Genomic DNA, 25,286 nt, shown 5'->3' with positions numbered 1-25,286 from the left:
CAGAAGAAGTCTCACTATTAGCCATCTCTTTTTTGCTGATGATTCTATTCTATTTTCTAAGGCAATAGAATATGGTTGTGAACAAATTCTAAATACCCTGGGTGAATACGAGAGGGTTAGTGGACAACAAGTGAATCTCAACAAATCCTCAATATTCTTTAGCAACAAAACCCCAAATCATATCCGGCTCCAGGTGGCAGCCAAGCTACATATTGAACATATCGGTGCACAAGACAAATATTTGGGCCTCCCTTCTTTAGTTAACAAATCTAAAAAACTACATTCGGCTTGATTAAGGAAAAGGTTCAGAAAAAGGTTCAAGGATAGCAGAAGAATATGGTGTCAAACGCAGGAAGAAATGTTTTACTCAAGGCTGTTGGGGAAGCTATTCCAATCTATACACTCTTCTGTTCAGACTGACAGACACACTCATTAATAAAATTCACAGAATTCTTACTCAGTACTGGTGGGGTCAAAAAAGAACAGAACAGAGAATGGTTTGGATTGGCTGGGATACAATGTCCAGACCTAAGAAGGAGGGGGGATTAGGCCTGAAAGATTTGAGGGCTCAGAACCTCACTTTATTAGAAAAACAGTACTGGAGGATTGCTACTCAGCCTAATTCTATCCTAGCAAGAACACTGAAAGCTAAATACTTTAAGTACAGCAATGCGATGAGTGCAGAGTTAGGAGGCTTACCTTCTTGGGGCTGGTGCAGCATCTTAGAGGGCCGAACGGTTGTTGAAAAAGGCCTAAATTGGAGGGTTGGATCTGGTAGTTCCATCCGAGTATTTAGCGACCCTTGGCTACCTCCGCCGTATCCGTTCCGTATCCCTTTGTCACAACCTATTATCCCGCAGAATCCGGTCTTCTGGGTAAAAGATCTTATGCTGCCTGATAGAAATTAGAACCACAACCTGATTGCCAACAGTTTCCCCCCTGAAATTCAAAGCAGAATCTATTCAATTCAACCTGTAGATGGAGAAGATATGCTTCAATGGAGCCTCAAGAAATCTAAAAAGTATGACACAGCCTCAGGTTATAACATTGCTTACCTATTTTTTCACCCTCCATTAGAGCACTGCCCTGACAACATGAAGCAAAAGCATATTTGGCAGCACTTGGGGAAGCTGAAAGTCACTCCCAGCGTGAAGATGTTCCTCTGGAAATGCCTCCATGGTCGAATTCCAGTGCTAGAACTCATCCATCGCAGATTTCCAAGTACAAGTCCTCTTTGCCCTTATTGTCACACACAATCAGAGTCAATCACCCACTGCCTAATTACATGCAACAAAGCCCAAGACATTTGGAGTAGAAGCCAGATTTACCTGCACCTTCCACATCCTACCGGTGACCAGTTCTTTGAATGGTGGCAAGAATTGAAGACAAAGCTTGAGTGGCAACATGATGGAGAGAGGTTGATGGGTCTTGTGGCAAGTATCTGTTGGAACATATGGAAGGCAAGAAACCTTTGGGTCTTTGAGCACACAAACCAAATGCCGGAAGAGACGCTTCAAATGTCGGTAACCCTGGCACAACAGTTCACTTCTCTAGCCTAAACTCACTGTCTTAGGTTTTTGTTTTTTTTCCAATTCTCCCTTCTAAGTTTGGTTCAGTTTTGTTCACTTTGCCTTTAGTGAGTTTTTTATTTGGAAAACCCCCATTTTTCTATTTCATGTCCTGCATTTGGACACTTGTACCACTTTTATGATGCAATAAAAGTCTTTTTTAACTTTGAAAAAAAAAACATAATTAACCATGTGATTACAATAATATGATTACGTTTATTGGTATTGGATTGACTTAAAAAGATAATTCAAATTATATTCATCTAAATTTTAAATTAAGAATTTTGTAATTTTAAAATGATAAATTATTAAAATAAATTAAATAAAATAGAAAAATCAAATCAAATCAACATAACACTATAATAAATTATAGGAACATTATGTTAATACAAAAAATTTTATTATTGTGTTTATAAACAATATAATTTTGTTTTATCCATAAATAATTTTTTTAAATAATGTCAGGAGAAAATATTTATAATATTATTTTTTAAATACTAATTTTTATAACATATTACTATAATTAATAAAGTTAATTTAATATAATAATTAATTTTTCATATCATATTAACATAATTCATAAGATTATTTTAAAATTTTTTTAATTTCTTAGATTATATTACTATAATTAATAAAATTATTATGGTTAATGAAATTCTTTTTCTAAACGTAAACGTGATTCTACCCTTTAACCCAGATTTATCGAAAACTATAAATTCTAGCTTTTGCGTTCACTTTTTCACGTTAGATTGAAATTTTTTTCTATTTATCAATATTATCCTTCATTGTTCATGTGATTAATTTTATTATTTTTTTATAATATTTATTCTCTAATGCTCTCTCATGCATATTATTATTTTTTTATAGAATTCTTATTATTTTTCGTTTATATAAACTTTTAACAGTTATTTTTTTGGATGGAATACTTTTTTCTTTATATTATGATTTTATTAATTCTATTAGAGTACTAAAGAGTACTGAGAGTACTGAAAAATAGAGTATTAAAATTTATTTAAATATCTAAAATAAAATTATAAGATAATATCTATAAGTGATTTTGAATAATATAATCCAAACAACATTTAATTTATTATAATCTATTTTAATATAAAAATTGTCAAACATAAACCACGTCAATTCCAACTCATTTTTTTTTTATCAAAATTAATTTTGCAAAATCAATTATATACAAATTTCTGTTTACAAACTTTAATCCAAATACACACATATCATTAAACTATAATTAATAAAATTAACCTAAAAATATTAATTTCCAAAACATATTACTATAGTTAATAAAATTAGGATTTTTTATTTTAATAAATAAAATAAATATAATATTTATCAAAATAAATAATTTTATGAATATTTATCGATTTAAATTTCATTGCCACATCTTGTTTACACTGTGAACGAGATAATTTTTCACGTATCTTGTTTACACACTTCAGCGTGACAGGTGTATATCTCGTTTACACTATAAACGAGATATGGCATGTCCGCACCTATATATAGAAGTCGTTCACAGCTTAGTTCCGGACCCTAATTTGACTTTGTCAACCTCTTTCTTTCCTTTTTTAACCCTTTCTGACAATACCTTTGACCGAATCGGTGATGGCACGCCAAGCGGGGGATGACAGAGACATCAACAAGCTGAACGAGACGACACATTACACCGGAGCGGCCGACTTCGAGGTTAGTTTTGTTATGTTTGTTTAATTTGAGGATGTGGCCATTGTTAGGGTAGTCATGAAGAACTGGAATGTAGTTATATGAATTAGGAGTTAGGTCTGTAGGAGGAATTTAGAACTCCATTCGCTTGTGCTAGGTTGGTATGACATAATTATTAGTTTGGAATTCTGTTATTCCTGTACTATGTTGTTAGTATTTATAACGCTATAGTTAGGATTTGTCTATTATCGAATATGTAATGTAGAGACATGTGTAGGCTAGAAAGTTGAAATATTGTATTTTTAAGGCTATTTTTTTCATTCTCCAGAGGCCTCGGCTCCTACTTCCACAGCGAGTGAGCCATACTTTACCTCCATCGGACGCCATCGTCCCGTATCTGGCTGAGGCCAGATTTGGTGACACGGTGCTCCTCAGGGATTTTACTTTTGATAATTCTCTGTTTTCGGCACTGGTGGAGCGATGGCGTCTAGAGACGCACACGTTTCATCTCCCGTGGGGTGAGGTCACTATCATCCTGCAGGACGTGGCGTACCACCTAAGCCTACGCGCACACGGTAACCCTGTCGGTGGGTGCCTTCGTGACTTTGGTAGGTGATACCATACGGAGACGTGGGAGTTGGTGGAGCAGCTGCTCGGCACCAGGCCTCCCGTGGCAGCACAGCAGGCGGAGCAGAGGAGGAGTCTTTCACGCTGAAGCTTGGGTGGCTGCGGGATCGTGTCTGCCAGTTGCCCCCGACAGACAATAATGAGACCCTCGACAGTACGCCAGGTATTATATCATGTTACTGATTGGAAAGTATTTGATGACCGATAATTCTAACAATCTGGTGCACTTTTGTTGGCTACCGTTGCTCCAGGACTTTGAGGAGTGTAGGGTGTTTTTCTGAGGCTCGACTGTGCTGGCCTGTACGTATCAGTCACTTTGTTCGGCGATACATCAGGGCATCACGAATTTTGCTGGCTGCACTTCGCTGTTGATCTCTTTGATCTATCAAAGATTTTCTCAGCAGTGTCCACCAGATAGAGAGGTCTACCAGTATCCTCTGGCTGCGAGGTGAGAAATGTCTATTTATGTATTTTAGTTAAATAATTTTGTTAATTCTTTTGGTATGTTACTTAACAAACTGTATATGCTCTCCTGCAATGTGTTAGGTTGGTTGGATTGTCGCAGCAGAGCAGGGATCAACATGAGGCTAGGGTCCTACGTTGGAATCAACCGGCTACGGTTCGACGAGGTTAGTTTTAAAATACTTATGTTTTTATTTTTGGATAAATAGATAGATATCATATGCTTTAGTATGCTTGTTATATGGATAATTAGATAGATTTCGTATAATAATTGTGTTTGTATTATGTCGAATACTTTCTTTCTTCAGTTTGCATGGAGAGTCTACGATGACCCTGCCATGCAGGCTTTGTGTCTGCCCTGGTTTTGTGAGGAGGCGGAGTGGGGGACATGGTTGTCAGCCGCCCCGCTATTGTACTTTAATATCGTCCGGTTTCATCACGTTGATTGGGTGAAACAGCAGTTCAATGGAGAGCAGCAGGTATCAGGCACTCCGGTAAATCTTGATAGGTGATATTGCTGTTATATTTCCACTTACATATCTGTTGTTAGAGTTCAGTTATTATGAAGTAAGGAAGAATTTAACACACTATTTTTATTGACAGGTACCTGACTACCACTGGTCATGGTGAGGATGTATGGTGGCTGCTGAAGCTGAAGGAGTGGTACGATAGATGGCACCAGAGGTTTGATCCCGGTCGCCGGATCACTGTGCATCACACCTTCGATTCCAGGCCGAACCTAGAGTACTATGACTGGTGGTGTGGGGCTTGCCGTGTTAGGCATCTGTGGGGGCAGGAGGTACTGGAGGACCCGAGGCTGGCGGAGTTGCCCCCCGACGTACAGCCCACTGTCAGCCAGCCCAGGGACGATCTCACCCTTCCTCGGGGTGTGCCGGATCGACGTCGACGTGTGAGAGAGGGTAGGGATGATACTCGACGACCTGCTCGAAGGGACAGAGGCCATAGAGAGCGTCGACCTGGCGAGCTGGTGAAGAGGGAGAGGGCCCGGCCACGACATTTGGGGGTCGGCGTTGAGTCTGATGAGGAGGTGGAGTACGCCCATCAAGAGGAGCATGGAGACATCGCACAGGACAGAGAGGCTTCATCTCCACCACCTCCTCATCCCCCGTCACATGGAGCTTGGCATGCATCTGGGAGCAGCGGTCAGTAGCCTCTGGGAGACTGGGACATATCACCTCCTGTTTGGTATGAGGGCAGTTCATCCGGTACCCATCAGGAGGAGGAGGAGGAGATGGTTGACAAGATCCTAATTGATGATGCCCCACCTATCACTATGGATCAGATAGCCTAGTCGTTCTGCACAGGTAGGGAGGTTGGTATCGGGGAGTACCAGCATCCATCAGGTCCCGCGCACATGTCCTCCTGGATTCCCCAGATATCATTGGTTTCTGCATCATCGTTTAGGTCGGGTGTTCGGCTGGGTAGCCAGTATGTGACCCCGCCCTCCCACGACTACGGTATATATCTGACCTCATCCCAGTCGCCAGTCACCCTTCCATCAACGTCACCTTCGCATCCTCAGCTACAGCTACATCAGTACGCCACGGGTCCACCGTCGGGGGGGGGGGGGGAGGGCAGCCATACCATGCCCCACCGCACCAGCAGTCGGCTGCCCCGACAATGTCAGTCGGAGACCCTAGGCCGTCTCGACCTCAGTGCAGGCTCAGCCTCCACCATGTGGCACCGGGCACATACGCCACTACCAGGATCCCCACCACAGATGATGTTTACGTTGTCTTTTTTGTGTATTTTTTCTTTACTTTAGTTGGATTGTATATATTTACGTAGTTATGAACTATATATTATTTTTTAGTTGGATTGATGTTATTTTTATTTTGGTTGGATTGATGTTATGTTTATTGTTACTTACTAGTTTGCCTTATTTTCATAGTTACAAAAAATTCATAATTATCATGACAAACTATTTAAACTTAAAAAACGGCACTCGAAGTCAAGAAATGTCATCTCCAGCATGGCTAAAACATAGAATGTAATAGTGACAATAAGAACTAAAATGTGACATCTTCAGAGGTAAAGTACATTTTCAATTCAAAACTTAAACAGCAGTAAAGTACATCCAAACTAAAATGGCCTAGGCATCTCTGGTGGGTTGATTAGGGCAACCCCGTTTAGTATGGCCGACTTGCCTACACAAGACACACCGCTTCTCCTGTCATTCGACGTCATCCATATCGTTCTGGAATCTGATGGACACTGATCTTTCGGTCGCCTTTCGCCGCATGGCTGGGTTAGGACGTAGCATCGTCCCATGCCACTCAACCCACAGTGACTCATCAGAAATGGGTGGAAACTCCATCTCGTACACCTTGAACACAGCTTCCTGCTTGTAGACTGGATGCACATACGGGGCCCACTCAATGCTAGTGGCGGCGCATCCGGGAAGTGTGTGCCAGCACGAAAAGTGGAGAGACTGGAATAATCCACAATCACATGTACCCTCCGAAAGCCGAACCCAAAAGGAACCATGCCCCCATCCTTCGAACGGCTCTAGTTCCTCCACAACAAACACGGAGGCCCGTCTATCGCAATGGGTCACACGCATCTTCGGAATGCTTTCCCTATTCTTCTCAATGGCGGCCAAGAGTCTCTGTGAGAAGCGGTTTCCAGCCGCCAACTAGCTCTGCGCTTCCTTACCCTTTGTAACAAAAAACTTTTGTAGTCTCTCATAGGTTATCCGCACAATGGCCGAAATGGGCAAATAGCGTGTTCCCTTCAACACAGCATTAATGCACTCGGACAGATTTGTGTTCATGTGTCCAAACCTTCGGCCACTGTCGTAATGCTGAAGCCAAATCTCCTTTTTGAAATGATCAGCCCAGTCCGCCATCGCCGGAGAGACGCCTCTCAATGCATCCATGTACCACTCAAACCCGGCCTGACTGGGACTATAAGCAGCGTTTATGAGGTATCGCTTGCCCTCGGCTGACTTGAACCGGCTCATAAAATTTGCTGCCATGTGTCTGATACAGTAAGCATGAAACGCCCTAAGGGGATGCCAACCACTGTCATTAGAGCTTAAGGTGGCCTTGATGGCCTGAGATCTGTCGGATATAACCAGCAAGCCGTCTTGTGGGGTGACGTGGCACCTCAAATTAGTAAGAAAGAATGACCATGACTCGGTGTTCTCAGACTCAATAATGGCAAAAGCAATTGGCAGTATATTGATGTTCCCGTCTTGCGGCACCACAATAAGTAACACTACTCTACCATACTTGCCAAACAGATGCGTGCCGTCTACGGATACAAACGGCTTACAATGCTTGAAGGCCTCGACATATGACGAGAAAGCCCAAAATACTTTGTCGAACATGCTGCAGTAGCGCACCATGAGGTGTCCATTGTAGTACGATTTGATGCGTAGGTCACATATGGTGCCGCGAAAACAGATCTGCATTGCCTAAAGCAGTTTTGGCACCTTGTTGTATGACTCTTTTCAACCACCGTAGATCCATACAATTGCTTTCTGCTTTGTCATTCACACCTTTCTGTATGAGGGTTTGAAGTGATAGCTTGCCTGGACCGCAGCTTGGAAAATCGGGATGCTGACAGAGGGGTTGGACTGAATCAAGGGCAATATGACCCTGCAGATGAGACTGCTATCTAACTGACAATGGTCTTGAGACATGGTGGGTGCTAGACAGCTGTGTGGTCCACCAAAACTCCGAACCTCCCTAATTACAACAAAAAATTTATGCTTACACTATATCTCTAACCTACATCACGTATCATACAAAAGTACTCAAATTCACAATTAAATTTGAACTTACCCGTAACCGAGATTCTGACGAAGGGCCACACGGAGGCTCCATTGACACCCACTGTCGGCTTGACGGCGTTGCACATGGTACTTTAACCGGTCGGACTCGATCACCCGATACTCAGCACTCCCGCAAATACTGTAGTTCTTCACACCTTGAAGCACCGCCTCTCGACTTCTGAACATGTGTTTGACCCGAAACTCTACACCATCGTCTAGGTTGTAATTCACTTCACTGGTGTCAAAAATCGGGGTCCTCTCATGCATGGCATCCAAATCTAGACTGTGATAGTGACTTGGCACAGCCGATAGCACCGGAATCGAGTGAGTGGAGGCAGCACATGGCGCGCCACAGCCCCGGCAGGTGTCTCCGGCACAAACTCATCCTCGTCTGACTCCTCCTCACCCTCCTCTGCCTCATGCTCCGAAATCGCGACATGAATGGGCGGTGGGGTGAGAGGTCAATAGTCCTGCACATAGGTTTCATGTACGGAACCCCCACTACCACCGTGACCCACCTGGCGGATAGCTCCATTACCTGTTCACACATGATCCTCCCATGAATGTCGAACATCAGTCGCACATGCTCGTCCCCATGAAGTCGGAATAATCGAAACCGGAAGACTCCATTTCCCATGGGTGCCAGCAACCTATACCCCACCCTACCTATCTCCCTCGCTTGTGTACCATCGAGCTTGCTCAATATCAAACTTTTTAAATCCGACAACGTCTCCACACGCTGAGTGGGAAACAATATCGGATCCTGATACTCAAATGTCACTCTGTTGTCGCTATTTCTCATACGACAATTGGGATAAACAAGCACAACGATGAATGAATTGTTACTGGCCATTTAGCTTTGTTTTTGTGAGAAAAACGAGACAGAAAAAGGATATAAAATGTGTGTGGAGAATACCAAGGGTTACACATCCTTTTATAGATGCTTAATATTTGTCTTTTATTATCTCGTTCACAGTATAAACGAGATATGTGAAAAATCATCTCGTTCACAGTGTAAACGAGATATGGCAAGGGAGTTTAAATCGGTAAATATTCGTAAAATTACTTATTTTGGTAAATATTACATTTATTTTATTTATTAAAATAAAAAATCCAATAAAATTAACATAACAAATGGAATCTGCCCATTTACTACGGAAGGGTGGGAGGCATTTTGGTTGGTTTCTGTAGTGATAGCCCACCACATTCTCCCCTGCTCTGCAATGTTCATTGAAGAGTTGAATCTGGGTACGATTTGTTCATTTTAAAATAGAATTACGTAAATTTCACTTAAACTTTAAATCTTCTGGTCAATAGTCAACCAGTCAAGTGCAAAAACAAGAGTAGAATCACGCAACGCATTTCATGGTTGTCACTAGGATTGCTTCAGAATTTTGAACCTTGGAGTTAGCAGTGATTTGAAATTGAAACTGTATTTGTATATATTTTGGTGGTTATGATGCTGGAACAGTAATCTAAATCTGGAATCTTGTTTGATTTGGGGGTAGTAGAGTTTTTAGAGATTTCAAGGAATTGGAGTAATATGGATTGTATTGAGCATTCTTCTGAAACAGGTTCTGGTGAGTTCAATGGTCAATTAGTAGAAAATAGAGGTTTTTATGGAGATGAGAGATGCTATAAGCAAACTTCTCCTCGAAGGTGTGGTGGTGGTGGGTCAAGCTTTCCCTCGGATTATATTACTATAATTAATAAAAATTACTAAACCTTGTTTCTCATGAGCCTGACAACACCGAAATATCCAGCTGCCAAATCCTTTACAGCCTCGTATTTGTCCATAGTGATTACAGTTAACCATCGAAACCCTCAATTGGATCCTCAACAAAGACAGAAACGGAATCAAAATAAAATCAGAGGGTCATTCTGTCCATCAATTCGATCAAAAGGGTACCTAAAGCTGGTCGCTTTTCACTGAATAGAAATTTGTTTCTTAATTTGTTTTGATTTTGTATAAAATTAGGGACAGAAAGAGAGAGAAAGAGAATACGATTAGAAAAATGATGGAGAAGAAGAGAGAGGAATGGAATTGGAATCCATAGCTGCCGGCACCCTCAATCTATCCCTCCCTCTCTCTCAACCCTCTGATGGATTCGATCTTTGACGCGATCAATGCTCGAGGTCTATTTTCTCTCGATGCACGACCTCTCTGATCCAACAATGCTGCTCTCCACACTGAATCTCCGCCTCCTCATCCAGCGACTAGAATCACATTCCCTTTAGATCTGATCCAAGGTCCAATCCTACATCCTCTCTCATTGTGACAACTTCGAGTCACTATTTTCTCTCGCCGATGACCCCGTTTCCCAGTCCTCCCAGCTTTTCTCCGACAACCTCGCTGGAGTCCTCAAGCTCATCTCCGACCATATGGTTGATGCTGGGGTGCATGAGGTTGTGGCGGAGATTAGGGAGAAGAGGAAGGAGTTGAGGGTGAAGAGGGAGCTAAAGGTGGCATTTAACGTAACAGGAGATACTTAACTCTAATTAATTTAGATTTACATATTTCTAATCTTTTGATATAAACCCATATATATTTCTGATATAACAACAATAACTATCAAGAAAATAATATTTTTAAAGTAACCCCACTAACACAAAAGCTGCAAAAAGTACTAGCTAGCCAATCACATTAAATTACATTTAGAATGATCTTGACCGTTGGACTAAAAAAATATAAAAGATCTAATAACTCCTCAATAAAAACGCGCACCAATAAGCCAAACAAGTTTTTAGCGTTTCGGTGCGCAAACGTCTTCGGTGTACTGAATCCGTGCCCGAGAAAGTATTTAATCACGAGTCATGGATATTTTTTTTTTCTTGTATAGGCTGTAGAGAGAGAAGAAAACGTGAGAGGAATCATTCAAATTGGGAGATCCACATCACATTCAAGGACCATTTAAAAGATTTTTTTCTGTTTTTTTTGTTTTTCTTTTTGCTACTCAAATTCTATCTAAGTCATAGTTATCAGAATCGAATCGGTAATTGACCTGGCCAAATTATTTGGGCACTGAATCACTAGTTTAACCGGTAGATCACAGATTAAACCGGTTAATTCGGTCATAATTAAATAATTATATAAAATTTATTTTTTTTATATTAAATTAATTTATTTTCTAATTTATTAATTAATTGGTATCTATTACATTATTTAAATATATGTTGAAAAATATTAATATTAATAGATGTCAAATAATTACCAATAACAAAAATATATTATGATTAATAAAATTTTTTTGCTTATCTTTTTTAATTTATAGATATTTAACAAAGTTCAATGTTTATTTTAATAATTATATAATTTAAAAATAATTAATTTAAGAAAGAGTAAATATAAAATAAAAAATAAATTAAATTAATATGAATACTATTCATTAGAATAAAAAGATGAAAAATATCTTAAATTTGCATGACTAAAAGAGTTAATACATAAAGTTATTAATTAGAATATGTCTAATAGTTTGTAATATATTTATATAAAGGCACCATATATTATAAAGACTAAACTTGGTTTAGTGGTTGCAAACTTCTTTATACGTTGAAGGTCTCAAGTTTGAACCTAACGCATACCATATCCTTCAACTTTTTGAAATTTGATTGATGCGTGCTCACGTTAGTGGGTCAACGGTTCAATTCTCGGTTTAGGATGGATTTGACCGGATTTTTCGAGTTTGACCGATTCGTTTGCTTGTCTGGTTAGAATGTTAATCCGGACCGATTTAAAGTCCAATTTATCAGTTTTTTTATCGAACTGGCCGGTTTAGTCTGAATTTGATAACTATGATCTAGCTCTCTTTAAAATAACATTCAACTTATTCTATGTAATGTGTTAACTTCTGATTAGTTGATATTTTAATCTAATTATTGACTATATTAGTAATTTGAGTTGCTTAAATTTAACTAGAATTAATATTTTAACTATAATAGAATTAGTTGTAATTAACTTATTATAATAGATCATTATATGATTTTCAAAAGTATTAAATGGTTTATTTATTTGTGTTTGAGTGGTTGTTTATAAAGGTGGTTGAAGTATATTTGAGAGTTGAGACTAATATCAAAATTGGTACTAATATATTTTAGTTTTTAAGAAAATTAATCTTTAATAAAAAAATTTAATAAATTAATAACAATGTACAAAACCAGCATAATTTATTTAAAAGTATTATCTAAAAATATGATCATGACAGCTACACCAAAAATGTTAAACCGTTTGCAAAAAATACTAGCTAATATTTGTAGATCATGATTTGTTATTTACTTCTATTTACATGTTGAGTTATATATAAATGTGATTTCTATAGTGTGATTGTGGTATTTAATTAAAGTGACTATAATCAATCAAATTGCTATAATGAGAAAAAGCCAAAACCTTACATATTTTTCAAACTTAATCAAATTGTTATTTTTAGGGTTCAATTCTCTTCACCTAGACTCTCTTCTGAATATTATGATAATCACAACTGAAGCAAAGAATTTCCTTCAGCTAACTGAAAAAGTACTATCCGAATTTCTATAAATGAACCATTTTTCTGAATTAATACTCAAATTAGTTTCTGAAGTTACATGCGTACATCAATCTAGTCCCCAAAATTTTAATTGAGTCCTTAAAATTATAAAATTATTAATGGTGTGCTTATATAGAATAGTAACTATCTTGCTAGACTTTCTAATGACTAGCTAAAGTGACAATTAAAATTTATTTTACCTCAATTTACTCTATGTGAAGTATTTAAAACCCTAGTCTTGATTTCGCTTAAGAGTTTTAAAGACTTCTAAATTGAGGTAAAAAATTTCAATTACCACGTGAAATAGCCATTAGAGAGTTTAGCATGATAACCATCAGTCTATCTCAGCATGCCGTTCCGTTAGCAGTTTTGTAACGAAAACAAAATCAAGAACTAACATGAGTTACAAATCCAAATTGGGAGAACAAATCGAATAAATTGAAACTTTGAAGACCAAATTGAAACACGAATATAACTTCAAGACCAATTTGAATATTAACTCTATTTTTCTTGCCAAGGTTCAAAAAGTTCAAAAACAAAAGAGCTCCACTTTGTAAGCAAAAGAAGGGGCTCAACTTTGTATGAAAAATGTTAAGCATGCTGTGCGATTTCGCACAATAATTTCATTTACAATTTCTTGATTTAGAAAACAAATCATAATACATGCACAAATGGATTAGTCCAGAAACCCTCCCATAACAACCTCGAAATAGTCAAGTGAATAACTGGTAAGTAAGTAAATTCATTCTTTCGGTAGTCACAAATATAAGTTCTAAGCATAAAGTCAAAATTCCTCAAGCCAAATTAAGGTAATATAGGATTCAGAATTCCAGATCCGGAAGCTTAAGTCATAAAAAATTGGTACCTCCAGAACTCTCGAATTGTATACCTAATGCTCCTAGTCTATATAACCTTTAACTTACGAGGGTTTAGACTTTAGACACAAACTTTCTTGATTATTTCTGAATCCAACATAACCTGTTTTGAGTCAACAAGTTAAGATCCAAGTGCCATTAACACAGTTCAGGTTTCCATTACTAAGTATCAGACTTCAATTTTGACCGATACAGTTCCTCATCTGGAATCACGGTTGGAATCACCCACGTGCCAAGAGGGTGCTCTGACACCTTTCCACCTATATAAAAAAGGAAAATTCCGTTGCCAATAAACCAAAACAAAACACTGGTAGCCTACAGTTTGAGGTCTAACAATATTAATCGAGAAGAATGAACCCATCGAAGTTCAAAATAACCTTCTTTAGTGGCTTCTGCACATCTTTTCTGGTAACTCTGAGACAGTTGTGGATCCAGTGAATTCAGCAAACTGTCATACTTGTCTTCAGCCTCGCCAATGCACTTAGCCTGAAATGTTCATACCAGAGGAATATATATAAAACATAAGGTAATGTTCATCTTGGTTCATGAAATTAGTCAGATGAATCAATTTGATCATTAACTTTTTAAAATAAACAACTTAATTCCACACTTTCAAAACCTCAATTCCTTTAGTCCCTGGCCAAACCTTTGTTTCACATCCGTTAATATAATGTTGATGTGGACAGTTTAAATGTTACCATGATACTATAATGGCTACGTAATGTTGACACTTTTTAATTGTATTTCACATGATGTCCGAAATTGGTTCATGGAACTTAATTAAATCAAACTTAGTAGATAATATTTAATTCATATGAACCAACTTTGATCACTTTATTGACCACAATTAAAAGGTATCCACTATCCATGCTAAATAGCCATTACAGTGCTAAGGTGACATTTAATTGTCAATATCAGGACTATACTAATAGTCGTGAATCAGAAGTTTGCACAAGGACTAGAAAGTCACATTTCCAAAACTGAAAGACTTAGATGATCATTTTGAAAAATTAGGGACCAAATTTAATCATTCATTCAAATTCAAGGACTAAAATAAACATTACCTCTATAACATATAGTTACCACAAGATTGAGAGAACGAGGAGGGGTTTTTTCTAGGGGTGGAAGCTACCAAAACATGTTTGTTTCCTTATTGAAAAGTTGTCTGAGTGTTTGAATAATTTGGTGGGCAAAATTATTGTACCAAATACTTAGGCTTTTTCTTTAAAATAATCATAAGCTGCGTTTTGGACATCATTTCAAAAAAGCTTTTTATACAATACACAGAATCTTTTTCATTTTCCTTTTCCTTTTACTTAATCAAATTGACCCTAACTATTGAAACATCATATGATTAAATAATCATTCTAACCCTATTTTACCATAAACATAAGTTGATTCTCATATAATCAATTATATAAATAAGCAATCCAAGAAGCTTGTTTGATTTTCCAGCTTCTCCAACCTATTCTAAATTCCGCAAGAGTATATAAGAAAATATATAAATTAGTAATGCCAATTCTAGCTAGACTTTGCAATACTGACCAACATAGCTGGAGCAGTTGAAGCTCCATATATTCTGACAAACATCCGCAAAATGTTGAAATTATTCTCTAAAACATCATCCTGTGTGATATGAGGGCTTTTAGTCGAATTAAGATCCAGACAAGAGCATGATGACCAAAGGTTAAAAGACTTGTACTACTGAACTCACCTCATAATCATACCTGCAAGATTATTAGTATGAAATCAATATTTGTGTATTTACAAACAAATTAAACATCAACAAGAACAGCAAAGAGGAACCAAATTAACCAAGAGTGAGTTTGGGATAAAAATGGGGATTGGAAACAGCCTTATAAAACACACTAAAAAATAAGAGTAATAAGACAAGTCCCAAGAAAAATAAAAATACCAAGCAAGTCGTTTAGGAAATTTGAAATTGATTTATAGATCTCTGGGGAAAAAAATAAAGAGGTATCAAATAAATCCCTAAAAAATTGCATTAGTGGGCTTATAGATCCTTGACAGAATGATGAACCGTGTCTAACATTGCAATTTTTCAAGGATCTTTAAGTCCAACATTCAATTTTTCAGAAACTTATTTGGTATTTTTTTGTCAGGGACCTATAAGTCCATCAAAAAACTGTTTAGGGACCTATTTGATACTTTATTTTCTTTAAGGACCTATAAGTTCATTGCAAATTTTTTCAAAGACATACTTGTCATAGTAATAATAAAATTGTCATGGCAATGTATTTTTCTTCCATTGTTAATACTTTTGTTGGTACAAATTGGTCTTACATTTTTATAAATGTCAGTATGGTAAAAGTTTCATTAATTCCAAAGAAGAAAGTAGAAAGGACACCTTTTTGAGTTAAAAGCATGAAAGAACAAAAAGCAGTCCTTATAATGCAACCATTTCAATACACCTTAATGCATTTTTACCGAATATCTAAAAATTCTGATATTTAAACATATATAAATGAAAATAGAAAATATTACCATTTGAGAGGCAAATACAAAATTCTCCCATGTTTGAATACATAAATATGATATTATATTATCCAACATCAACAAAATCAAAAGAAGTACTTACAGATCATCAGAAACTTCCACCAAGAACTCTGAAACTGAAAGAAACTCCATATGCAACTCCTCAACCTTAAACTCATATTCACAGAACAGAATTATCCTGATGAGATATATATCAGCTAACAAAAGTTATGTCGCTTTATGCACAAATTTATGTTGCCCCTTCGAGTAATATCTTAGAAAAAATAAGATGCCCAACTCAGAATATAATCACATAATAAAATGATTAAGATTTTGATGAAGAATGCAGTATCAATAAAGCATTTTTTGCTTATTATTTGTACCTCAGCTCCTCGCAGTTGATATAGGAGAAGATTCAACACTCGATAATCAAAAGACTTCAAATGAATAGCCTTCATGACATCTTCAATAAGAATCTAAGTAACAATTATTTATTAGATTCTACATAGGGAACTTTTTGAAGAAAATGGTTTAATGTATACCTGTCTTGAGTTATAAGTGTACCTCTTTTTCGTTTACAAGCGCGTAACAAAGTTTTCTTTCAAGAGCCCAATACTCATCTCCAAGTGTAAGTTCTTCTCTTATCCTAAGCTCATCAAGCAAAAAGAATGGAGTACCAACTTAATCTCATCCTCAGCTACTCGAGGAGTCTTGAGTGTTTTACAAAGGCAGAATGTATACCTGTCTGTCAAAAGACCTTTATGTTTGAGAAGTGCCACCAGTGGTCGAACAGGATCATTTGAAAAGTAGGAAGCCAACACTTCGGTTGTTTTCTGCAAACAAAATTTAATTATATTGGAAATTTGAAAATTATTACTTTAAACATTAAGATTAGCAAATTTCCTCTATATAAATTCCAAATGCAGTCAATCACCTCATCTTTTCCTCCATGTACAGACTTTCCATTGGTTGGTGTAGGCAGCAGTTTCTCATTCATTTTATCAAGCTGCATATAAATAGCTGTGAATTTTAAGCAAAATAGGAGCTTTTGCAGATTTCTTACTGACCCCTTAGAATTTTGCAGAATATCGATTTCCGAAATTATCAGATGGTCAAATGTATGAACACAAATAATCTCAAACAAACAAACAAAAATACATGTTTCCTAGCAAAAGAAAATATTGCATCAAATTCAGTGCCCAAGCTACCAATTTTAACCTAGTCTACCTAAACCCATGCATGACATTTCTAATAACATAATAAGCCTCTAAAGTCTAAATCCTAATGGCATCCAAGGCTGATTTCAAATTCTCAACCTTAGCTGCCTTCATCATATTAGTCAAGAATCTAGAGTCCACAAACTCCAAGCAAATATGAGCTGCTCTGAAACTGTTCAGGGTCGTTGCCCGTTGCACAATGCCATTTTGGCATTTGAGATTATGGTCCTTAAATAGGTCAAACCTGAGACAATGAGGAGTTATCCAAGCCAATGCGATTTATCAATCATTAAGTTGCAGTCAAATAATATACTTTATCCAATTACACCATCTGACTAAATATCCATTGCATCAATTGCCAAAATGATACCTAAACCGGTGTTGTCTTAAGCACCTCTTGCTTGAGGTGCTCTAACTTTTAGGCCTTCTAGCCACACTTGTTTTTACATTCATTGTTTGTTACACACATGCAATGGAATCCCATGTACAAGCACACTTTCAAAAAATTTAAGGGAAGAAAAAAAAAGAATAAAAGAAAGTATGGCTAAATTTAATAGCATCAATCTAATGTGTATGGATGTACCTGATAGATATAACTTTCTGTGAATGAAAGAATAGGCAAGTATTTGAAGACTGTTTGTGGCTTTGTTACATCCAATTCATGAAACATGAAATAAGATCTGCACTGGAAAAATAAGTTTACATTACAATTTGAATGACAGAGCAAGTTAGCTACGCTAATTTGTTGAAACAGTATGAAACATTCTACAAAACTTAATACCATAAAGAAAGCTGAAATCCCAGACATGTCACACCTTATCTTTCAATTAATACAGCACACAGTAGCATAAAGTCCACAAACCTAGAATTATTAAGATAATCATCAACTTAGTTTATGCATTCCAAAATTTGTCTGTCTGATATTCAACATGCAACTATCTGCAGATTTTCTAAATTCATCAAGCAACACATGAGAATAGCATGATCACAGCGAAGAGGTTTTTGTTTTGTAACTATACTTACAAAATCCTCAAGGGTGGAGTTTGCTTTTTCCATGGAATCCAGACTGACCATGGCCTTGTTTTCATTATAACTTTGCAATAAATTATACTCCAATTGATTGCAACCATGGAAGGCATTTTCAACATGATTTTGTTGAAAACCTAAATGGAAGTGGAAATTCAAGAAAATTACTATAATATGATGAAATTAAAGCATGTACCAAAGCATATGAAGGAAAGAAATGAGAAATATAGAATGAATCAGGAGTTACTACGAGGATTCCAATTGAGATTTTAAGAGTCTTCAACATGTCAAAGTTATCTTCAATAAAATTCAGCCAAAGTTGTAAGTAGGAAGATACAAATAATCCATGGTAAAGGCAGGTGTAGAAGGTATTTGAGTGCCGCCACGCATCATAGGTAGATACAAATTTGTTGTATATTCCGATTTCACTCAATGTCCTTCAAGTTTTTAGATATCACAAGAGAAAGGAAAGAAAAGCATCACTATATCTTGGCCAAAGAAAAGAAACCCCATGATGCCACCAAGGTTACAAATTTATAGTCCCTAATGGACCGCTTGGATGCGAAGGAAACGAAAAAGGATTACTGGTTTCGAAAAAAAAAAATCTCCCTTCCTTCTATTTACAACTCAGAAGCTGAAAAACTGAACTTTCCCTCGTTCATTTTTATGAGCATTTCAAAGTTATTACGCGTCAAGATGATTTTGAACAACCAAACTAAGCAAATAACATTTATTAGTGAACTACCATCTTCCCTTCCTTTCATTTTTCCTTTGGAAATGTCTCCGTAATAATTCATCATCATATTTATTGTATTTTGCAGACACATAAATTAGTATATATTTTCTTGAAAAAAAAAAAAAAAAAGAAACTCCCTCCAAATTCGATTTCCCTCTTTTGCCAATTACCATAACAAAAAGGGTGAAACTCTCCAATCAACATAGCAATGGAAGAAATCTAGAAATATCCGCTTCGGCAAAGATTAAATACCATCGTTTTCTTGCATGGCGACGAGGTCTTCACTTATCCAAACAGACGCTTCTTCCAGAACTTCAGACGAGAGCTGCAAAAAATGAAAGAAGAAAACTAAAACAAGAACTCTAATTCAATCAGGAGAGATGTGTAACTCACTCGAGGCATAAGGTCAGAGAGCAATGAGCACTTGTCGTTGATGGAAAGGTCTCCGCCTCCGCAGGGTTGTAACTGAAACGCATGTCGTTTTGAGCAATGAAGAAAGCGGAGGTTATGAATTGTAGAATAGAGTGGGGATTTCGGATTTGGGGACTGACCAAGAAGAGCATGAGATTAGCGACGAAGCGGTGGCCATGATCGTTGGAGGATGGAGTCACGAGGAGGGCACGTGATTCCATGAATTGGACCATCCTCTGCACTTTCTCAAGCTTCCGTAACTCTTCCATTCTCACCTTTCCTACCTCAGCTGCAAGCCGGTCACTACTACTAGTTTACTGCCCCCAGTGTCGACGACGCCGTTCCATTAATTTAATTTTATGGTATGGTATATTTTTTGTTTTGGAAATTTGTTAAAAAATTTTAAAAATATCTTTAAGTGTTATTTTGTTTTAGTTTTATTTTAAAATTTTTTTATTTGTACTAATTTAATGATAATTTTACAAAAATAACTTTTAATATAAGTAAATTAAATATAATTATTATGTATTATTGTTAAATTAATTTTAAATTTTTTAAAAACAAATTAAAACGAATAAAATTTATAAATATTTTTAACATTTTTAATAAATTTTAAATACAAAAAGATATATTTTACTCGTAAATTTATAATTCACAAATATATTTTTACATTTTTTTATGATATAAAATCCATGAAATACACCTGCATCATGATTTATGACATATGAGCATATATTAGTCAGGTGTGGCCGCGTGTGGGTAGTAATATACTAATACTAGTGTGAAGACCCGTACAATTGTACGGTCTTATACATGATATGAAAAATAAATATTTGATATTTTAATTACAACGAGTAAATATAATTAGTTAAAATAGAATGCGTATATTATTTTATACATTTATAAATAACTAAATATATATATATATATAACAAAATGCATACATATTAAAAAAATAATGATTGAAAGATATATTAAACAAAATAAAAAAATTAAAAATTAAAATATAGAAAAAGAAAAAGAAAAAAAAAGATAAAAAAAATTAAAAGAAAAAAATGAAAAACAGTAAAGTGTAAATTTAGTAATATATATTTTATAATTTATTTTTATAAATTCAAAAATCATTTAATTTTTTAATTTGATCAAATTTAAAAAGTGTGAAAAGATTATATGTAAACATGTAATCCATTAATTTGCTATTTTTTATAATTATCTTTTTTTATTGTAAATAAATTATACTATAACATTCTAAAATATTTTTCAATTATCTTTTAGCAATTTACCATAAAAATATAAATGAAAAATAAAACGAATAGAGAATCAAAATTAAAACAGTAATAATAATTGGTGGAGAGTGGCTTCTCTCTTTTCTCTAATGTAGAGGTGAGAGTGGGTTTAGGATTTCAGGATTAGTGGGTTATTGATTTGAAAGAATTTGTTTTATTAATTATTTATTAATTCATTAATTATTATTATTAATTGTTATATATATAATATTGATAAAAAAAATTTATTTAATATTAAAAAAATGTGCATTGATATTAGAAAATTAATAGTAAAATATAATTTTTATTAAAAAAATTTTGGTAAAATTAAAATTTAATAAATAAAAAATTATTTAAGAGTATATTAAGAAAAAATATTTTACCAATTAAAAAACTTTTTAAAGATATTTTCATAAAAATACAATTTAGTAAATAGAAAAATAATTTGTTAAAACGTATTTGAATAAACTGAATCATATAAAATAGGTTAACATTCTAATTTATCTTTATATTTAATACAATAAAGCAGTATCATTACAAAAAATAACCACCACATAAAATAATATTAATATAAAAACAAAACAAAATAAATTATAAAATCTTATCAAATATTTCTTTAAATACGACAATATGAGTTAAAGTAGAATTATCATTTTCCTCGCCAGATACCAAAATTCTTAAACTATCTTTGCTCTTCACTCGAGAAATAGCGACATAGAGTTGACCATGAGAAAATACCGGTCGACGCAAGAACAGTCCAACACTGGATAGAGTTTGACCTTGACTCTTATTGATAGTCATTGCAAAACACGAGTTTATAGGAAATTGTCTCTGTTGAAATTTGAAAGGTATCCCAGCGTCACTCGGAATTTAATTCATCCGAGGAATGAAAACTTTATCTCCAATGTGACTCCCTGAGACAATTTCAGCTCCAATCACATTTGTTCCTAGATCTCTAACAATAAGGCGAGTACCATTGCATAAGCCACCAGCTAGATCAATATTTCTCAACAAAATAATAGGCACACCTTTCTTCAATTTCAATGAGTGATTCGGTAACCCTGAACATTTTATTTGATTCAAAAACTCAGTATTTATCCAATCAACATCAACGTCACAATAAGCATCACTACCACATATAGAATCAGCACTTAGATACTCTTTTTCTGTCCCAGGTAGTAATTGAACAATGTGATCATTGATTTCTTCAACAATCTCTACTGTTGGAGCTAATATGGCTTTGTCTTAGAAAAAAACAGTATCATCAAAGTTTCTAACTATGTCAGGATAAATTGCATTTATAATATCATCAATTGGATTATCAGAAGGAAAAATCAGAAACTCATTTGGAATTTGAACTAAAAGCTTTTCGTTAATTATTGTCCCAATACGCCCTTCTCCAATCTGAAGAATCCAATCTGAAAACCTTTTCAATTCATCCAGATTTGATTGATTTGTAGCACTTTCTAACCGCATATTTTTTGTCAACGTCAACACTTCAAAGTGCTTCCAAAGAATTAAAGAATTGATTGATGCCATAACAATCTCAGCACGAGAAGCTTTAGGAATAACAGGCAAAACCTGTCGAAAATCACCTCCAAGAATAATGATTTTTCCTCCAAAAGGTAGATCTTTGTTAGACACTGAAATCGACGTCATTATGTCTCGAAAACTTCTGTCTAAAGTTTCAAATGCCAACTTGTTAGTCATTGGAGCTTCATCCCAAATAATCAGCTCAGCAAGTCGAATTAAATCAGCCTTAGGACTATCTTTCGGAATTCTACAAATAGTATCTTCATTCAATTCAATTGGGATACCAAACATAGAATGAGCTGTTTTACCACCAGGTAACAATAATGAAGCAATTCCACTTGAAGCAACATTAATAACAATTCTTCTTTGAGAACGCAATATGGCAGATAAGAGTCTATACAAAAAAGTTTTTCCAGTCCCACCAAACCCATAAATGAAAAACAACCCGTGTTCCTTGTTAGTAACACAATGTATAATCCTATCATAGATTGACTTCTGTTCTTCATTCAACTTTGAAAAATTTGAATCGTGTTCTTCAAGTATCACAGAAATGTCATATTCTAATTCACGCAACACCATAGAATTACTAAATTGTGAGACCAAATTAACATTAGGAAGCAGTATACCAGCAAAATCTCTTAATGATTTTCCATTGGCCTGTAGCAATTTCTCTATCTCTATTAGACAAAATATTTGTAACTCTTCGTCAGTCATTGTTATTCTTGCAATATATTTTTTTCAGTTAGTAAATTCATCAAGATATCAAAAACTTGTATTGTTTGAAAATTTTTCCTATCATGCTATGTATGTATTCCAAACTTTGTGCATATCATTTTCTATTTATTTATTGTTAAGAGTTTTTCTTAATCCTATAAATAAAAAAGATAAACTAAAGATTAAGTAAATACCTGGAAAATAAAGCTCACTTCGCCTGTAATAAATGATATCATCAGATAAATATTTCCAAGTTTGATTCCAAACTAAAACGGGCCTAGAGACAGAATCAGATATTAACAATGAAACAAAAAGTTTTCTCAATTGGGCGCCAGAAGATAACTCAGCCGCTTCATTAATGGCCAAGACAAACTCATTATCATCTATTAAAAAACCCATGGCAGAACATGCCTCTTGGAATGTATCATATAAAACAGAATTGACAGTCCTTATACTTTGAAAACTGGTGCATCTTCTTTGCACATTGAGAAGCATACGCATATAGAACAGCTCACCAGTTGAAGGATGAACAAAACTCAATCTTCCTATAGAAAATCCCCTTCTTCTTGGTTTCCATTGTCGAGATTGTAAATCTTAAACGAATTTACTTGGGAACTCAACATATGTTAGTGTTCGTCCTTCAACATATGTTCGATTAGCCATCATCCAAGCAGTAAACATTGTCATCAAATCTCTATTTCTTATTAAAATAGAGCCAATAGTATCATGATCATCGAACACAACATGCTGCTGATTAGGTAAATAAAATCTGAGTCTTTGCACAGGTGGCCATCTATGATGAATTTCATATGCAAAAATTCTCCATATAGATTCACAAGGTGAAAGATACCGACAATTATAATACTGTTTGATCTCATCAACCACTTCAAAAGAATGAGTTATCTCAGTTGAATGACTAATGGTTGCAGTTACATGATCTGGACCCTTGTTAATGTACTTGAAAAGATACTTTATAACATTTGACTTGTTGCAAAATTCAAAATTGATATGAGCCTGGTACTTCATCAATAATAATGGATTATATGAAACAACAAATCTATTATCAAGATCAACACCATGACTTTTAACTGTAACACCAATATCTCGACGCTTGTAAATAGGATAACCATCTTCATCAAAACTCGTATAATTAAAAAACTGCTTCGGATAAAACTTGGAGTATCTTTCATCTTTCATGCATGGAGAAGTTGGTCTTACCCTACCACAAGGGGCCATGAATCATGTATTTACTAACCACACTATATAAATGTGGAAACTTCATAGGATTAGGAAGTTTCGCACAAATCAACTCATCAACAATTTCAATATTCTGCAATCTATTCCTTTCATCAAGCCAAAGTAGAATATGTGCATGTGACAAACTTCTTTTTTGAAACTCAATTGTATACATACCTAAATAGTAAAAAAAATGTTTGAAAATATAGAAATTTTTATAAGTAAGCATAAATTCAATATAGAATTCTCTATATTCGATATACCTGCATTAAGAGGACAAAAAAAAAACACCATTCTTAAGATCATTAAGAAGACACTTCATCTTAGCATGAAAGACTCGGCAAGCTATGTCTGGCCGATCAGCAATTGAAACTTGATCACGATTAGTATATCTTTGAAACTCAGGCCAGTTAGGATTGCAAGTAAGGGTAAGAAATAGATCTGGATACCCAAAATGCTTACAAATAGCCATAGCATCTTGGCAATTATTAAACATGTAACGTTTACCACCAGTGAAAGAAGAAGGCAAAATCACTCGAGTACCAATTGATGATGCTTCAGTATCACTGCGTCTCATAGCTTCTTCAATACCTTGTAAGACTTCTCCTCTAATTGTGCTCTATTTTTTCCTGATTTCGTAAAGCCTCTGTGACTCAATTATAGAGAATGAATCAACAACAAACTGTTGGAATAATCTTCTAGACTTATGAATAATGCTATCCTCATGCTCTCTCATTTGCAAACGAAAACAGATAAATTCTCGCATGGATACTCTAGTCCTTCTCCCTGCAACATTTATATCTTGAATATCTCGATAAAGAATACCTAATTGATAACCATCTTCCTCGTAAGGAAAAAGCAAGGGATATTGCAATGGCTAGTATAAAGCATGTGTCTCATATATTCTTTGAAGTTGGCCAGCTGCAGATTTAACAATGACATCACGATCAGTATCAGAAGAATCAAAATCACCAACAACCAAAGCAGCAACTTCATCACACGAAGGATAATTATAAACTCTTCGATCACGTTCTCTTTGACCAAACAATTTTCAAAGAAAACACCTCAGACGGGTGATTCTCATGGAATTCCCTCACTCTTCTAAATGATTGTGCTATGGGATTATGTTG

General features: G+C 35.4%; 5 protein-coding genes across 8 annotated transcripts; 1 reads left to right on the top strand and 4 right to left on the bottom strand.

Annotated features, from left to right (window-relative positions):
- Nucleotides 1–989: 989 nt before the first annotated feature.
- On the top strand, nt 990–1,559 carry LOC130956785 (uncharacterized). The gene has a single exon (XM_057883770.1). The coding sequence runs from the start codon at nt 990–992 to the stop codon at nt 1,557–1,559; it is 570 nt and encodes a 189-aa protein (XP_057739753.1).
- Nucleotides 1,560–6,522: 4,963 nt separating this feature from the next.
- On the bottom strand, nt 6,523–6,912 carry LOC130956784 (uncharacterized). Its single transcript, XM_057883769.1, has one exon. The coding sequence runs from the start codon at nt 6,910–6,912 to the stop codon at nt 6,523–6,525; it is 390 nt and encodes a 129-aa protein (XP_057739752.1).
- Nucleotides 6,913–6,984: 72 nt separating this feature from the next.
- On the bottom strand, nt 6,985–8,980 carry LOC130956783 (uncharacterized). Its single transcript, XM_057883768.1, has 4 exons — nt 8,646–8,980; nt 8,138–8,410; nt 7,885–8,041; nt 6,985–7,767 (listed from the first exon to the last, which is right to left on the bottom strand). The coding sequence occupies exons 1-4, from the start codon at nt 8,978–8,980 to the stop codon at nt 6,985–6,987; spliced, it is 1,548 nt and encodes a 515-aa protein (XP_057739751.1).
- A 4,188-nt stretch (nt 8,981–13,168) lies between these two features.
- On the bottom strand, nt 13,169–19,722 carry LOC130958150 (uncharacterized). 4 transcript variants are annotated; one of them, XM_057885090.1, is made up of 14 exons: nt 19,549–19,678; nt 19,391–19,462; nt 19,250–19,345; nt 18,259–18,398; nt 17,819–17,920; nt 16,953–17,024; nt 16,760–16,851; nt 16,583–16,664; nt 16,402–16,494; nt 16,122–16,186; nt 15,237–15,249; nt 15,068–15,148; nt 13,900–14,008; nt 13,172–13,782 (listed from the first exon to the last, which is right to left on the bottom strand). In XM_057885090.1, exons 3-14 carry the CDS (start codon nt 19,263–19,265, stop codon nt 13,685–13,687), a joined length of 963 nt encoding a protein of 320 aa, XP_057741073.1. In that variant the 5' UTR covers nt 19,266–19,345; nt 19,391–19,462; nt 19,549–19,678; the 3' UTR covers nt 13,172–13,684. The 4 variants fall into 4 exon arrangements, with proteins under 4 accessions (XP_057741071.1, XP_057741073.1, XP_057741072.1 ...); XM_057885087.1 differs by having other exon boundaries at nt 13,175–13,782; nt 19,250–19,322; nt 19,549–19,722; XM_057885089.1 differs by having other exon boundaries at nt 19,391–19,687.
- Nucleotides 19,723–21,543: 1,821 nt separating this feature from the next.
- LOC130956782 (uncharacterized) lies at nt 21,544–22,920 on the bottom strand. The gene is made up of 2 exons (XM_057883767.1): nt 22,065–22,920; nt 21,544–21,917 (listed from the first exon to the last, which is right to left on the bottom strand). Exons 1-2 carry the CDS (start codon nt 22,918–22,920, stop codon nt 21,544–21,546), a joined length of 1,230 nt encoding a protein of 409 aa, XP_057739750.1.
- Between the last annotated feature and the right edge of the window lie 2,366 nt (nt 22,921–25,286).

The sequence above is a fragment of the Arachis stenosperma genome, chromosome 10, assembly GCF_014773155.1.
Source record: "Arachis stenosperma cultivar V10309 chromosome 10, arast.V10309.gnm1.PFL2, whole genome shotgun sequence".
NCBI classification, from domain to species: domain Eukaryota; kingdom Viridiplantae; phylum Streptophyta; class Magnoliopsida; order Fabales; family Fabaceae; genus Arachis; species Arachis stenosperma.
The sequence above is the reverse complement of the archived record's forward strand: the minus strand, read 5'-3'. Positions and strand labels throughout refer to the sequence as shown.

Bases quoted from the DNA above. Each gene is read 5' to 3' on its own strand.
- LOC130956785 (XM_057883770.1), top strand. From the start codon at position 990: ATGCTTCAATGGAGCCTCAAGAAATCTAAAAAGTATGACACAGCCTCA.
- LOC130956784 (XM_057883769.1), bottom strand. From the start codon at position 6,912: ATGCGTGTGACCCATTGCGATAGACGGGCCTCCGTGTTTGTTGTGGAG.
- LOC130956783 (XM_057883768.1), bottom strand. From the start codon at position 8,980: ATGGCCAGTAACAATTCATTCATCGTTGTGCTTGTTTATCCCAATTGT. The intron at 8,411-8,645 runs GTGGGTCACGGT...TCACTATCACAG, and splicing joins GTAATGGAGCTATCCGCCAG to TCTAGATTTGGATGCCATGC. The intron at 7,768-7,884 runs GCAAGCTATCAC...AAACTGCTTTAG, and splicing joins TTTTCCAAGCTGCGGTCCAG to GCAATGCAGATCTGTTTTCG.
- LOC130958150 (XM_057885087.1), bottom strand. From the start codon at position 19,677: ATGGAAGAGTTACGGAAGCTTGAGAAAGTGCAGAGGATGGTCCAATTC. The intron at 19,323-19,390 runs GTGAGTTACACA...CATTTTTTGCAG, and splicing joins TCTCTGACCTTATGCCTCGA to CTCTCGTCTGAAGTTCTGGA. The intron at 16,187-16,401 runs GTACAAATAATA...TATGAGTTTAAG, and splicing joins ATCAACTGCGAGGAGCTGAG to GTTGAGGAGTTGCATATGGA.
- LOC130956782 (XM_057883767.1), bottom strand. From the start codon at position 22,920: ATGACTGACGAAGAGTTACAAATATTTTGTCTAATAGAGATAGAGAAA. The intron at 21,918-22,064 runs GTATTGGGACAA...TTTTTTTCTAAG, and splicing joins TCTTCAGATTGGAGAAGGGC to ACAAAGCCATATTAGCTCCA.